The 14,694-nt window shown below is 41.4% G+C and overlaps 1 protein-coding gene across 4 annotated transcripts in view; it reads left to right on the top strand.

Moving 5' to 3' along the window:
• Positions 1-14,694, top strand: part of TNPO1 (transportin 1) — a 97,144-nt gene that overhangs the window by 66,225 nt on the left and 16,225 nt on the right. For all 4 annotated transcript variants that reach the window (XR_013961308.1, XM_080682061.1, XM_080682062.1 and 1 more), the window contains exons 10-15: positions 3,890-3,950; positions 4,759-4,927; positions 11,510-11,662; positions 12,397-12,622; positions 13,083-13,254; positions 14,334-14,420. Coding sequence is in view for 3 of the 4 variants with exons in the window: in XM_080682061.1 (XP_080538187.1) it covers positions 3,890-3,950; positions 4,759-4,927; positions 11,510-11,662; positions 12,397-12,622; positions 13,083-13,254; positions 14,334-14,420 (868 nt within the window). In the remaining variant the exon portion in view is untranslated. The remainder of the gene's footprint in view (positions 1-3,889; positions 3,951-4,758; positions 4,928-11,509; positions 11,663-12,396; positions 12,623-13,082; positions 13,255-14,333; positions 14,421-14,694) is intronic.

The raw sequence follows: 14,694 nt of genomic DNA, 5'->3' as shown, positions 1-14,694 counted from the left end.
ATGAATTTTACCTTATTCTTAAATTTAACAGTGATTCCTCACTTTTGTATTTTTGGTTGAATTCTTCTATCATTGGGGAGTTAAGTTCTAAAGAAGTCAAACTTAATTTTATTGTTGGTATTAGTAAAGAGATTTTTCAGAAAGCCACTACATTTCTTTAAAATCACGTGAGCATGGTTTATTCTAAGTCATACTTAATTTTGGGTAATTCATGGCACAGTTGTCTTTTTTTTTTCTTCTTTTTTTTTTTAATCCTTGTAATTTGACCATAGACTCTGGTGGGGTTTTTACCAAAGAAAATGATTTCCCACTAGTTGTGATGTTATGAAATTTTTGGTTAACCTATTGTTAAGACTGTTTTAACCCAATGAATGCTGTTTGATCAGGGTTGAGTTTGTTTTTTCCAGTTTTATTGAGATATAGTTAACAAAACATGTATTGGTTATAGATGTACCATACAATGACTTAATCTGCATTAAAATCAGATATTTAAAAGTATTGCTTGCTATCTTTTGAAAAGTAAGCAATACAGTCTCATGGAAGAAAATTAAAATGCAGAAAACTTAAAATGTTTTAGATTTTCATCACCCTGAGTAATCACTGTTAGTATTTTTGATGTGTTGTTACCATATACCAAATATCATATATTCAGGCTAGTTCAAGACAAATTACATTTGATAATATGTAAAACACTTAATGTAGCATCTTGCTGTAGTTAGTGCTTAAAATTCTGATTTTACAGTTTTGTGGTTTGCTCATTTCATTTCTTGAATATTGTGTACTTTTCCTCCAGGTCATTAGTCTTTAAACTTTGAGAACTATTCCATCATAGTGTGCATACCACATATATATGATTGACTTTTCTTCAGTTGTTGACTATTTGTTTGCTCCTTTCTTTTTTTTAACCAAATAATCCTGTAGTAAGCATCTTTCTTTGTTCATAAGTGGTTATTTCTTTCACATAAAATTCCTAGAAATGATTTTTGCCAAGATCAAAGGACTGAACATTTCGGGATTCTTCATAAATATTCTAAATTGTTCTCTAGTGAAGTTACACAGATTTACACCCCACTAGAGCAGTGGTTCTCAACCTTCCTAATGCCACGACCCTTTTAATACAGTTCCTCATGTTCTGGTGACCCCCAACCATAAAATTACTTTCTTTTTTTCTTTTTTCTTTTTTTTTTTAAATATATTTTATTGATTTTTTTACAGAGAGGAAGGGAGAAGGATAGAGAGTTAGAAACATCGATGGGAGAGAAACATCGATTAGCTGCCTCCTGCACACCTCTCACTAGGGATGTGCCCGCAACCAAGGTACATGCCCTTGACCAGAATTGAACCCTGGACCCTTCAGTCCGCAGGCCGACGCTCTATCCACTGAGCCAAACCGGTTAGGGCCATAAAATTATTTTCATTGCTACTTCATAACTGTAATTTTGCTACTGTTATGAATCGTAATGTAAATTATCTGTGTTTTCCGATGGTCTTAGGCTCTACAGCAGCGGTTCTCAACCGCTAGCAGGGTCGCCTAAGACCATCGGAAAACACAGATATTTACATTACAACTAAAGTCAGCATAAATATGTACGGCTGCTTTTATTTTTAGTTGAAATAATGCATTGTGAGCCCCACCGGGTGGCTCAGTTGGTTGGAGCATTGTGTATACGAAATGGTTTCAGGTTCGATCATTCCCCACTCGGTGTGTATAGGAGGTAACGGATCAATTTTTCTCCTCGCCCCCCCCCCCCCCACCCCGCCCCATCTCTAAAAAAATTAATGGAAACATCCTCAAGTGAATTTTTTTTTTTTCTTAAAGGGATGTTTGTTGGTATATTTGGGATAAATTCTTAGGGAAGAAATTGCTATCCTATCTAATAAAAACATTGGGGGGTGAGGGCATATATGGGAGTGGGGTGGGGGGGCAATGGTAAGATATGTACACATATAATGCCTTAATTAAAAAAATCTACAAAAAAAAATAAAGGGAATGTTAGTTGGTATATTTGGGATAAATTCTTAGGGAAGAAATTACTATCCTATCTAATAAAATGGTAATATGCAAATTGACCGTACCTCCGCTATGCCCACCAGCCAATCAGGAGGGAATATGCAAATAAACCCAACCAAGGTGGCAGCAGCCACAGAGAGCAGGAGGGAGGCTTGGGTTTCCCTGGCAATGGAGGAAGCTAAGCTTTCTGCCTGCCCTTGCCGGCCCAGGCCTCACTAAATGCTACAAAGTTTCAATTATAGAAGATAAGCCCTACCTGGTTTGGCTCAGTGGATAGAGCATCAGCCTGCGGACTGAAGGGTCCCGGGTTTGATTCCAGCCAAGGGCGCGTGCCTGGGATGCAGGCTCAATCCCCGGTAGGGGATGTGCAGGGGGCGGCCGATCAGTGATTCTCTCTCATCATTGATGTTTCTATCTCTCTCCCTCTCCTTTCCTCTCTAAAATCAATAAATATATTTAAAAGATAAGAAAAGCCCAACAGAAATGGCGGCAGCCACGGAGCTGGAGAGAGCAGGAGGCTAGGGTTGCCCGCGGCGATGGAGAAAGCCAAGCTTCTGCAACCCTGGCCTGCTTTGGCCTCCACTTGAGGCTACAAAGTTTCAATTATAGAAGATACATAAATCCCAACAGAAATGGCTGCCACCACGGAGGGAGCAGAAGGCTTGGCTCCACTCCAGGCTACAAAGTTTCAATTGTAGAAGATAAATAAATCCCAGATACCAGGGCATCTGCTTGGGTCGCCGGGGAGGCGTGGCCAGCATAAAAACCACCACAGGCCCCACACCCCAAGGGAACCCCCACCCTGATCCAGGACACCCTTCGGGCAAACCAGCTGGCCCCCACCCATGCACCAGGCCTCTATCCTATCTATTAAAGAATAATGTGCACATTGACCATCACTCCAACACACAAGATGGCTGCCCCCATGTGATCAAAGATCCTAACCCCATGTGGTCACAAGATGGCCAGCAGGGGAGGGCAGTTGGGAGGAGTCAGGCCTGCAAGGGAAGGCAGTTGGGGGCGATCAAGCCTGCTGGGGAGAGCAGTTAGGGGTGACCGGCCGGCAGAGGAGGGAAGTTGGGGGTGACTGGGTCTGCAGGGAAGGGCAGTTGGGGGGGACCGAGGCCTGCAGGGGAGAGCAGTTGGGGGGGGGACCAGACCTTCAGGGGAGGGCACTTAGGGGTGACCAGGCCTGCAGGGGAGGGCAGTTAGGGGTGACCAGGCCTGCAGGGGAGCAGTTAGGCATCAATCAGGCTGTCAGGGGAGTGGTTAGGGGGTGATCAGGCTGGCAGGCAGAAGCGGTTAGGGGCAATCAGGAAGGCAGGCAGGCGAGCAGTTGGGAGCCAGCAGTCCTGGATTGTGAGAGGGATGTCTGACTGCCCGTTTTGGGAACGGGCCTAAACGGGCAGCGGACATCCCTTGAGGGGTCCCAGATTGAAGAGGGTGCAGGCTGGGCTGAGGGACACACCCCCATGCACGAATTTCGTGCACCGGGCTTCTAGTTGTTTTTATATTTATTTCTAAGCACTATTAATCTTAACCTCCTCTAAGATTCTATCTAGCAGATCCTGTACATGAATTGTAAAAGGACTACAACTATTAGGAATACTCATTTGAGAAGGGCAGACAGCACAAAATATGCTCTAAGACAAAAGCATGGATTTATTGTTCCACTTAAGCATTCTTTGGTTGCTTCTTTTATGTGCCCTAACCAGGGATTGAACTTGCAACCTTGGCATATCAGGACGATGAGCTAACCAACTGAGCTTCCTGGCCAGGGCTTATCATTGGTATTATTGGCATACAAACGTTTATTAAGACTTCTTCATAGTTTTATTCATCTTTAGTTCTTTGTTTCATGAATTTGTTTTCTTATAGGTTGATTCCTGTGTTAGTGAATGGCATGAAGTACTCAGATATAGATATTATCCTACTTAAGGTAAGAAAACTGTTTTTTGGTGAATGGGGAATATTATTTTTATTGACTTAGTAAATCTTTGAATTGAACTAATAGAATATTTATTTAGAATAAACTCTATGTAAATAGGCTTCTGTTATATATATATTATGCTACAGAGTTCAAAGATAGAAACATAAAAATGCCTTAAATATTATCTGTATGGGATTCAGGTACTCTAGAGTATACCAGCCTGATGGGAGGCAATATAATGTGATTGAAAGTACCTGATACCTAACAAGTGTTATGTAATAGTCTATTCCTCCCTTCACAAGGAAGGGGTGCACTTCAGAATCCTATGCATGACCCATCTCTTGGTATTCTGGTTCTTTCACTCATGTGCATATTATTAATCTACTAGAGGCCCCGTGCGTGAAATTTGTGCACGGAGGGGAGGGGTCCCTTCAACCCAGCCTGCACCCTCTCCAATCCGGGACCCATCAGGGGATGTCCGACTGCCAGTTTAAGCCCGAGCCCCAGCAGTCGGACATCCCTCTCACAATCCTGGACCACTGGCTCCTAATCGCTCACCTGCCTGGTGGCCCTTACCTGCCCCTTCCCCCCCCCCCCCCCCGCCCCGGCCTGCCTGATCACCCCTCACTGCCCCCCCCCTGCTGGCCTGGTCACCCCACGCAGCCTGCTTGTTCGGTTATTTGGTTGTCCCTCACCCCTGCTGCCCTGGTCATAGGCAGCCATCTTGTGAGGGTGTGATGGTCAATTTGCATAATATCTCTTTATTATATAGGATAATGATTATCACCAGAATTTTCCCTTTAAAAAAAACTCACAGGGTGATGTTGAAGAAGATGAAACAATTCCTGACAGTGAACAGGATATAAGGCCACGTTTTCATCGATCAAGGACAGTGGCCCAGCAGCATGATGAAGATGGCATTGAAGAGGAAGACGATGATGACGATGAAATTGATGACGACGACACAATTTCTGACTGGAATCTAAGTAAGTTGGAGAGGGAAAAGCACAGTTGCCTGCTTTGTTAACAACTTTATTGAGGAATAATTTACATACCATACAATTCACCCATTAAACAGTGCAATTCAGTTTTTTTATTTTTTTTTCAATCTATATTGTTCAGATTATTACAGATGTTCCTCTTTTTTCCCCCATAGCTCCCCTCCACCTGATTCCCCACCCTACCCCTTACCCCCTGCCACTGTCTTCATCCATAGGTGTAAGGTTTTTGTCCAGTCTCTTCCCGTACCCTCTACACCCCTTTCCCCCCGAGAATTGTCAGTCCACTCCCTTTCTGTGTCCCTGATTCTATTATATTCATCAGTCCATTCTGTTAATCAGATTTTTTATTTTTAGATTCACTTGTTGATAGGCATGTATTTGTTGTCATTTTGTTGTTCATAATTTTTATCTTTACCTTTTTCTTCTTCCTTTTCTTAAAGAATACCCTTCAGCATTTCATGTAATCCTGGTTTGATGGTGATGAACTCCTTTAGCTTTTTCTTGTCTGTGAAGCTCTTTATCTGACCTTCAAATCTGAATGATAACTTTGCTGGGTAGAGTAATCTTGGTTGTAGGTTCTTGCTATTCATCACTTTGAATATTTCTTGCCACTCCCGTCTGGCCTGCGTAGTTTCGGTTGAGAAATCAGCTGACAATCATATGGGTGCTCCCTTGTAGGTAACTGTTTTTCCCTTGCTGCTTTTAATATTCTCTCTTTGTCTTTTGCCCTTGGCATTTTAATTATGATGTGTCTTGGTGTGGTCCTCTTTGGATTCCTCTTGTTTGGGGTTCTCTGCGCTTCCTGGACTTGTAAGTCTGTTTCTTTCACCAGGTAGGGAAAGTTTTCTGTCATTATTTCTTCTAATAGGTTTTCAATATTTTGCTCTCTCTCTTCTTCTGGCACCCCAATAATTCGGATGTTGGTACGCTTAAAGTTGTCCCAGAGGCTCCTTACACTATCTTCATATTTTTGGATTCTTTTTTTCTTTTTGTTTTTCTGGTTGGGTGTTCTTTGTTTCCTCATATCTCAAATCTTTGGTTTGATTCTTGGGGTCCTTTGGTCTACTGTTGAATTTCGACATTCTTTATTTCAGACAGTGTGTGCTTAATTTCTGACTGGTCTTTTTCCATTTTTTTGGCATTCTCATTAAGATCCTTAAGGTCTCACTAAGTTTCTCAGAGGTTTTTAGAAGATTCTTTAGTAACCTTATAAATGCGGTTTTGAACTCTATGTCCAGTAGTTTGCTTTCCTCCATTTCTTTCATTCGTGACATGTTTCTTTGCCTCCGCATTTTGGTTGCTTCCCTGTGTTGATGGGGTGGTTTTCTGTGGTAGGTGACCTATAGGGCCCAGTGGTTCAGCCTCCCCTGTCACCTGAGGTGGACACTCTTGGTGCACCCCTTTGTGGGCTGAGTGCAAAGTCTTGGTGTAGTTAAGCCTTGATTGCTGTCAGTACACTGGGAGGAATTGACCTCCAGGCCAATTGGCTGTGAGGACCCGCTGTGTCTATAATGGAAGAACTGCTGCGCTGGAGACACCCTTATGGAGCAGGACTTTTTTCAGTGGCACTTTGGTGCTCACCGAGTCTGCCTCTTGAATGTGTCACTTATGGATGTGAGGAGTTGAAATCTTGTGTCGTCTCACACTGATCACTAGGTACACTGGCTTCTGGATCTCCAATGGGGTGCAGGTCAGCTACTGTCTGAAGCCACCCAGCAGGAGCTACAGCGAGAACTACAGATTTCTCCTCTTTGCTTGGGGTTTTGGAGGTTTTGGAACTGTCTGACCAGAGCTGCATTTTGTTAAGTTAAGCTGCGATTGGGCAGGCCATTTATATGCAAAAGCCGCTGCGCAGAGCTTGGGTGGGTTTGTAAATTGTGCAGGGTGGGGTCTCAGGGAATCACTAGGCTAGAGCGTGTCAAACAGCGATGGCTACCAGCCAGTCTTCTCTGCGTCTCCGAGTTTCCGCGTCCCACACCCCAGTGCAGTAAACAATTATTCCTGCGCGCACCTCTGCAAGAAAGCCACCCTCACTTTCCGACCCGAAGGCAGACAGTCTAGCTTCTCCCCGTAGGGGTCTGGGTCCCCAGAGTCTCGCCAGAAACTGGAGTTCAGAGTAATCGGGAGCTTGTGTCTCCCTTCGGGTTGAAAAAAACAGTGCACCCAGTCGCCAGCCACCAGCCTGATTTGCACACCTCCGTACCTCAGCTTTTCTGCACTTGTGCATGTCTCAGTGCTCTTTTCTCTTTCTTTCTAGTTGTAGAACTTCCACTCAGCCAGCTTTCCCGTGGTTCTGGGTGATAGACGTTTTGTCTTTTGGTTTAGTTTTGGTGTGGTTGTGAAAGGCAGCACGTACAGGTGTATACCTTATGCCGCCATCTTGGTTTCCTTGCAATGCAGTTTTAATGTATTCAGACTTGTGCAACCATCACCACAGTAAATTTTGGGACATTTTCATCACTCCAGAAAGAAACCCCATTCTCATTAGCAGTCATTTCCATCTTCTCCGAGTCCCTCAGCCCTAAGCAACTACTAGTCTATATTCTGTGTATATGAATTTGCCTGTTCTGGACCTTTTCTGTAAATGGAGCCACACGATATGTGGTGTTGTATGATTCATCCATGTTGTAGCATGCAGAAAAATAACTCATTATATGGATTTACTACATCTTATTTATCCATTTCTCAGTTGATGGACATTTGGTTGTTTCCCCCTTTTGGCTGTTGTAGTGATGCTGTGAACGCTTCTGTAAAGTGTATGTTTTCAGTAAGGCCCAGCCAGTGTGGCTCAGTGGTTGAACTTCGACCTATGAGCCAGGAGTTCACGGTTCAATTTCCGGTCAGGGCACATGCCTGGGTTGCGGGTTCGATCCCCAGTCATTGATGTTTCTATCTCTCTCTTCCTCTCCCTTACTTTAAATATATTTTTTTAAAAAATAGGAACCATAGCCGAAACCGGTTTGGCTCAGTGGATGGAGCGTCGGCCTGCGGACTGAAGGGTCCCGGGTTCGATTCCGGTCAGGGCATGTACCTTGGTTGCGGGCACATCCCCAGTGGGAGGTGTGCAGGAGGCAGCTGATCGATGTTTCTCTCCCATCGATGTTTCTAACTCTCTATCCCTCTTCCTTCCTCTCTGTAACAAATCAATAAAATATATTTTAAAAAAAAAAAAAAAAAAAAAATAGGAACCATAAACTTTGGCCATAAACTTTGTTTTCCTTACATAAACTTATTTTTGTACTAATTTGCATGAGAATTGGCTGATTATCATTGATAATTCTAAAATATAAATTGTTTTGTCATAGTGAAACCTACAAAATATCCTTTTTAAATTTCTGTTCCTTTTCATCCTTAGCTGCAAATCCACATCATTTGTGGGCATTTTAGACCACACTCAAATTAAAAACTGTTGGGAGGAACCTAGATACCTGTGTTTTGCTTGCTTGCTTACTTGTTTTTAAAACTCCACTGCTTTAGTTCAGGATTACTCAACCTCAGCACTAATGACATTCTGGGTCATGTGACTTTGTTGTGGGGGTTTCTGCACATAATAGGATGTTTACCAGCATCCCTGACCTCTACTCAGTAGATGCCAGCAGCACATGCATGTGCGCGCGCACACACACACACACAAACACACATACACACACACACTCACACACAATTGTGATAACCAACAAATGTCTCCAGGCATTGCCATATTTCCTCTGGGAAATAAAACTGCCCCAGTTGAGAACCACGCCTATAATTCAGAGTGTTTAGATTTCTAGTAACTATGAAGTGGTTAAGGACATGAATCATCAGCCTGGACTATGTAATTTATTTGGTTAAATAATGCTAATTCCTCTGTTGCCCATTTAGTTTCCTATAACTCTCAGTTAGAATGCCTAACGTACCTAGCACTAGGCCGAGGACTTAGCATGCATATCACATTTAATCTTTCTCGCAGCCTTCCGTAGGTAAGGAAACTACAAAAAGAGAAACTTGTGACGGAAGCCAGTTCCAGCATGTCATAATTGCAAGAGTTTCATCAAAAGGTTGATGGAACTTGGGGACTCAACAAGGGCTGAGTAACATATGTAGTCACCTGTTGGAAAGGCTAAAGGCATTTCCCCCAAACCTGAATAGGATGATTGTTTTCTGCCAGACAGCTCAGGGCATCTTAATCTACATGTTATTGCCTCCTGTTGGCCAAACACCTGAACAGCCATAGGCTATTCCCCATTCTTACAATGGACTCTGTAGACAGAAACCCTACCCTTTGAAGTGTATCTCCACCTTGCCTTAGGACAATTTGTGTTAATAAAAAGCAAGGGGTCCTGAGACAAGGAGAACTTAGCTCCTTCAGCTAGGCTCCTCTGGCCTCCAATGCCTTTCAAAATTATCTTTCGTCTCTGGACTCTTACTTCAGTTACACACAGCCTTTATCCAGATTGCTGAACCCTTCTTAATGCTGGAACAAGAACCCCAGCATTAATGGCATCCCGAACTGGGGCTTCCTGAACCCTTGCAGCACCAACAAATTTGCCCGTGGGCAACATAGTACTGATGACACATCTAGTATTAGAAGCCAAATCTCACTTTCACAAGTTACCTCCCACTGTATCCTTGCTTTTATGCTTTTATGTTGAGGCGGGGTGGATTAACATTATAATATAGATAACTCTTCAAAAGTAATAATGTACACTTGATGGTGGGGGGACACTTCCTCTTTACATCTCACCCATCTCCATATCCTTCCAGAAGTATATCTCTTTTTGGAAAGAAGGCTAACTTTACAAAAGTGAAATCAGATTATGTGTACTCTGCTGGTTCTTTTCCATATCTATATATATAAAAGCCTAATATGCTAAGTGTCCCTCCTACTGTCCGACTGGTCGCTATGACACACACTGACCACCAGGGTGCAGACGCTCAACGCAACAGCTGCCAAGCTGCAGTGACTTGGCAGCGGCAGTTTTTGGTTGAAACACCATGAAACCAGAGAGGAGGGAGCCCAATTCCTCACAGGGCTGCGCAATTCCACCTTCAGCCATGGGTTATGTTGTTAATAGAGCACTGTTGGCCCCGGATCTGGTTTACTGCACACTTAACGTTTGGGTTCCACACCCTGTATGACAGCAACTTTGCAGAGTGTCCTCTCACACTCCGGGACCCCTCGGGAGATGTCAGTGAGCCGGTTTCAGCCCGATCCCCACAGGCCAGGCTGAGGGACCCCACCTGCTGGAGGGACCCCACTCACTCCACAGACGCCTTTTTTTAAATATATTTTATTGATTTTTTACAGAGGTGAAGGGAGAGGGATAGAGAGTTAGAAACATCGATGTGAGAGAAACATCGATCAGCTGCCTCCTGTACACCCCCTACTGGGGATGTGCCTGCAACCAAGGTACATGCCCTTGACCGGAATCGAACCTGGGACCTTTCAGTCTGCAGGCCGACACTCTATCCACTGAGCCAAACTGGTTAGGGCCGCAGACGCCTTTTGAGCTGCGGTGCCAACTCAGTTGCAGCCGGCCCAAGAGGGACCACAGGAGGTTGGCTCCAGGGCATGTTCGGCTCATCTCGCCCAGTCCCACCCTGCTGGCCATCTTCTAATTAATTTCCTTTCAACGTGCATGAATCCGTGCACCAGGCCACTGTTACCATCCTATATAATAAAAGGCTAATATGCAAATCTACCCAATGGCAGAATGACTGATCTCTATGGCGCGCATTGAACACCAGGGGCAGGCGCTCTACGCAGGAGCCACCCCCTGGTGGTCAGTGCGCTCCCACCGGGGGAGCGTTGCTCAGCCAGAAGCCAGTCTCACGGCTGGTGAGCACACTAGCGGTGGTGGGAGCCTCTCCCACCTCCGCGGCAGCACAAGGGTACAAGGGTATCCAACTGACGGCCATTCCCCGAGGGCTCCTGGACTGCAAAAGGGCACAGGCCAGACTGAGGGACCTTCTGAATGCACAAATGTCATGTACCGGGCCTCTAGCATCATACAACATTCTATACCTTTAGATTTCATCTGTTTCATGGCAGCACAATTATTTGTATGGCTCTACCATACAGTATAACTTAAGACCCTTATTGATGAGTAAGTTATTGCTTCTTGTCAATATAACAAGCTTTTTTAAAAAAATGGATATTACCATTGTCTAATACTTTGTAATTAACCATTTATTTTGCCTAGTTCACATTGGGGAAAATTTGGATGCTTAATTATACTTTAGTTCTTTTCTAAATTATTGTGTTAAATGAAATCTGCGTTGTTATATAGTCTGATGGTCAATATTTTTTTCTTAGCCTATAAAGAATCTTTTCTAGCATATTTTATGTATCATGTGGGCAACTTTTGTTCCAATTTATAGTTAGTTTGCTGATTCTTGGTCATAAAAACATATTCTTGTTAAAGAAGTTTTTCATGTGACATACTGCCTCCAATTTAACTGAATTCTTTGAAACTCTGTAAAGGTATGAATAAAGTGTATAGCAACAAATACTCATTTTACATATGTATGACTATATGTTTAATAATAGAGCTTAATGTAACATTTTTGAATTAAATATTTCCTCAGGGAAATGTTCTGCTGCTGCCCTAGATGTTCTTGCAAATGTGTATCGTGATGAGCTTTTGCCACATATTTTGCCCCTTTTGAAAGAATTACTTTTTCATCATGAATGGGTTGTTAAAGAATCAGGCATCTTGGTTTTAGGAGCAATTGCTGAAGGTAAGTCTTAAGTCACATTTGAAATATCAAACGCCAATGCCCTCGACTCCTTTTAAGAAATTGTTACCCTATAAGCAAAGACTATTTATTGACTCAAATTTATATGCTTTGCTCTTGTTTTCCTGATGTAGGGTAGAGAATACTATAATCCACATTAACCTTGAATAGGATATTTGAATCCAAAAGCCATCTTAGAAAGTGTTTACTTTGGACTGGTTAACAGTTATTAACTAAACAGCCATCAGCTTGCTTCTAACCCCAGCCAAATATTTTGCAAATGCTTTTGTTATCATAAAGGAAATAGAATGAGAGGACAAGGACTCTGATGTCAGAAGCCTTCCCGTTGTTAGAAAAACAACTTTGTTCCATAAATAAGTGTAAAAAATATTTTAAGTCAAGAGTGTCATCATTCTCTGTAAAGGGTTATTATTCTGTCCTTAGCTGTAAACATCTATTTAGAAGAACTTGAAGCATTTTAAAGGCAGTTCTAAAAGTCATAATTGGTGTAGCAGAAGTAAAATGAGCTTTCGTTACTCTGTTGGAAGATACTTAAGAGCAGTTAGGTCTCATTTCAGTATTTAATAATTTTAGAACAGATTATTACAGTATATTTGTTACAGTGGAGGTGATGTGAATATTTTTCATGGATGCGTGTGTCAGTTTAATATTTACTGAAAGGGCTTTTTAACCATATTTTAGCATTTTCTGAAAGTTTTGGTGGTTTTTTTTTCTAGGTTGTATGCAAGGCATGATTCCATACTTGCCTGAGCTCATTCCTCACCTTATTCAGTGCCTCTCTGATAAAAAGGCTCTTGTACGTTCCATAACGTGCTGGACTCTGAGCCGCTATGCACATTGGGTAGTCAGCCAGCCCCCAGACACGTACCTGAAGCCATTAATGACAGAATTGCTAAAGCGTATCCTGGATAGCAACAAGAGAGTACAAGAAGCTGCCTGCAGGTAGGTCAGATTCATAACAAAATGTCCATTGTGTGGGAAAGGGGTGGGTATGTCAATGAGAAACTAATTTTCAACCTTGTATGAAATGTTGGTATTAAACCATTAATGCAGTTTTTATTATTATCTGTAGCTTACACCTTATGATTTTGTAAATACAAATGTGACTGACTAGACATCAGCCTTTGCTGTTTCTTAAACTTTTTTTCCCCCTCACTGGCTATGACAACAGTAGAATTACCTTACAGCCTAATTCCCGTGGGTATCTGGAGTGGTGCTGGTAAATGTACTCTTGAAGCAATAGCAAAGTTAGAGCAGATTCACATTAGTCTATAGGTCAACTACCATAACTCCACAGAAAGTCCCACAGCAACCTGTCATCTGTCACTTAGTGTACCTACTTGAGTAGCTGTTAAACTATTCCTTTTCCCAACACTAATATTCTCTTTCTCTTTAATTACAGTGCCTTTGCTACCCTAGAAGAGGAGGCTTGCACAGAACTTGTTCCTTACCTTGCTTATATACTTGATACCTTGGTCTTCGCATTTAGCAAATACCAGCATAAGAACTTGCTCATTCTTTATGATGCCATAGGAACATTAGCAGATTCAGTAGGACATCATTTAAACAAACCAGTAAGTGTCTGTAATTAACTATTATGAAAATAAATATGTGCTTGGTTTGGAAATTACAGCAGCATCTCACATGAATGCAAAATACTTTGTAGACTGACTATAAAGGAAAAGGGATAAAGGTTTTATACCCTGTAAAATTTAAAGTATTATTGTATCTACCACTTCATAAACACTGTAGCTTTATAGTATCACGTCTAGACATTTTTGTTTTCTCGTCAGAACTTACAAGTATGGGGAATACACTAGATAAAACAATTAGAGATTGGGGTGATAGGTTATAAATGCTAAATAGTGATTGATACAGAAGAAATATGGCTAAGGAGCCAAACTGGCTCTACTAGTGTTCAGAGTAGAAGAGTATGGGATTGGATTTGTGGTATTAGAATTTTAATATAGCTCAAAATTCCCTGCTGAGGAATAGATTTTGTTTATGATTGCTGTATGCCAATTCTTAAGAAATTATCTGTGTTTATAAGTTATACTTAAAACTTGATGCAAGACACTTGGTTTGTGGGTTTACTTTGATATTGGTTGGTTTTGTTCTGTTTGAAGGGGTGTTTTTCTGAATGTCTTAGATCAGAACCTTTAGAATCAGGGCCCCTTGTTTATATTATTACTACATTTATTTACTTGGTTTTATGAATTCTTCAGTTTAAGTAAAGACACTTAAATGCTTACGAATCTTTTTCTGCAAATGCCCCAAGAGGTAAACCTGTCATTTCTAACATACTGTACAACTAGAGCCATATTACATGTCACAAGCGCCAGAATTAAAAAATTCAGTCACTGAAGAGTAAAACTTACATGAATCATTCCTGATTGTGATCAACTAATTTTTATGTATGGTATATTTGTATATATTTTGTTTCAAAAAGGATAAAAGATGACTTAAAACTAGAACAAAGTCATATAAATTAAAAAGATAGGCAAGAAATAAACATTTTAAAGGTGCAAAGAGTCTTACATTCTGTAATTATTTTACACAATTACTCTAAATGCATTTTAATTTTCATAGACTCAAAATGGACTTGTTAATTTATGACAGTGGAGCTTTATGTGTTTTTCATTATTGTAAATAGGAATATATTCAGATGCTAATGCCTCCACTGATCCAGAAATGGAACATGTTAAAGGATGAAGATAAAGATCTCTTCCCTTTACTTGAGGTATGCTAAACTGGTAACATTTAGTTAATCTGTGTTTTATCAAAAAAAAAATGTCCAAATCTAAATAGGTATATGTGGTAATGGTGTTTAAAAATTTTACAACCTGAACTATTTCTGTTAAAATGCTGGATAAATATGTAATTTTTCATTACTTTAATTATGGTGCATCTATACTAAGAAATACTGTTAAATTATGTGTTTTCTAACCTGCTCTTCTTTTGTTGTTGTTAATTCTCACCCGATGATATTTTTTCCATTGATTTTCAGAGAGTAG

The sequence above is a fragment of the Plecotus auritus genome, assembly GCF_963455305.1.
Source record: "Plecotus auritus genome assembly, chromosome: 7".
In the NCBI taxonomy this organism is placed as follows: Eukaryota; Metazoa; Chordata; class Mammalia; order Chiroptera; family Vespertilionidae; genus Plecotus; species Plecotus auritus.
The sequence above is the reverse complement of the archived record's forward strand: the minus strand, read 5'-3'. Positions and strand labels throughout refer to the sequence as shown.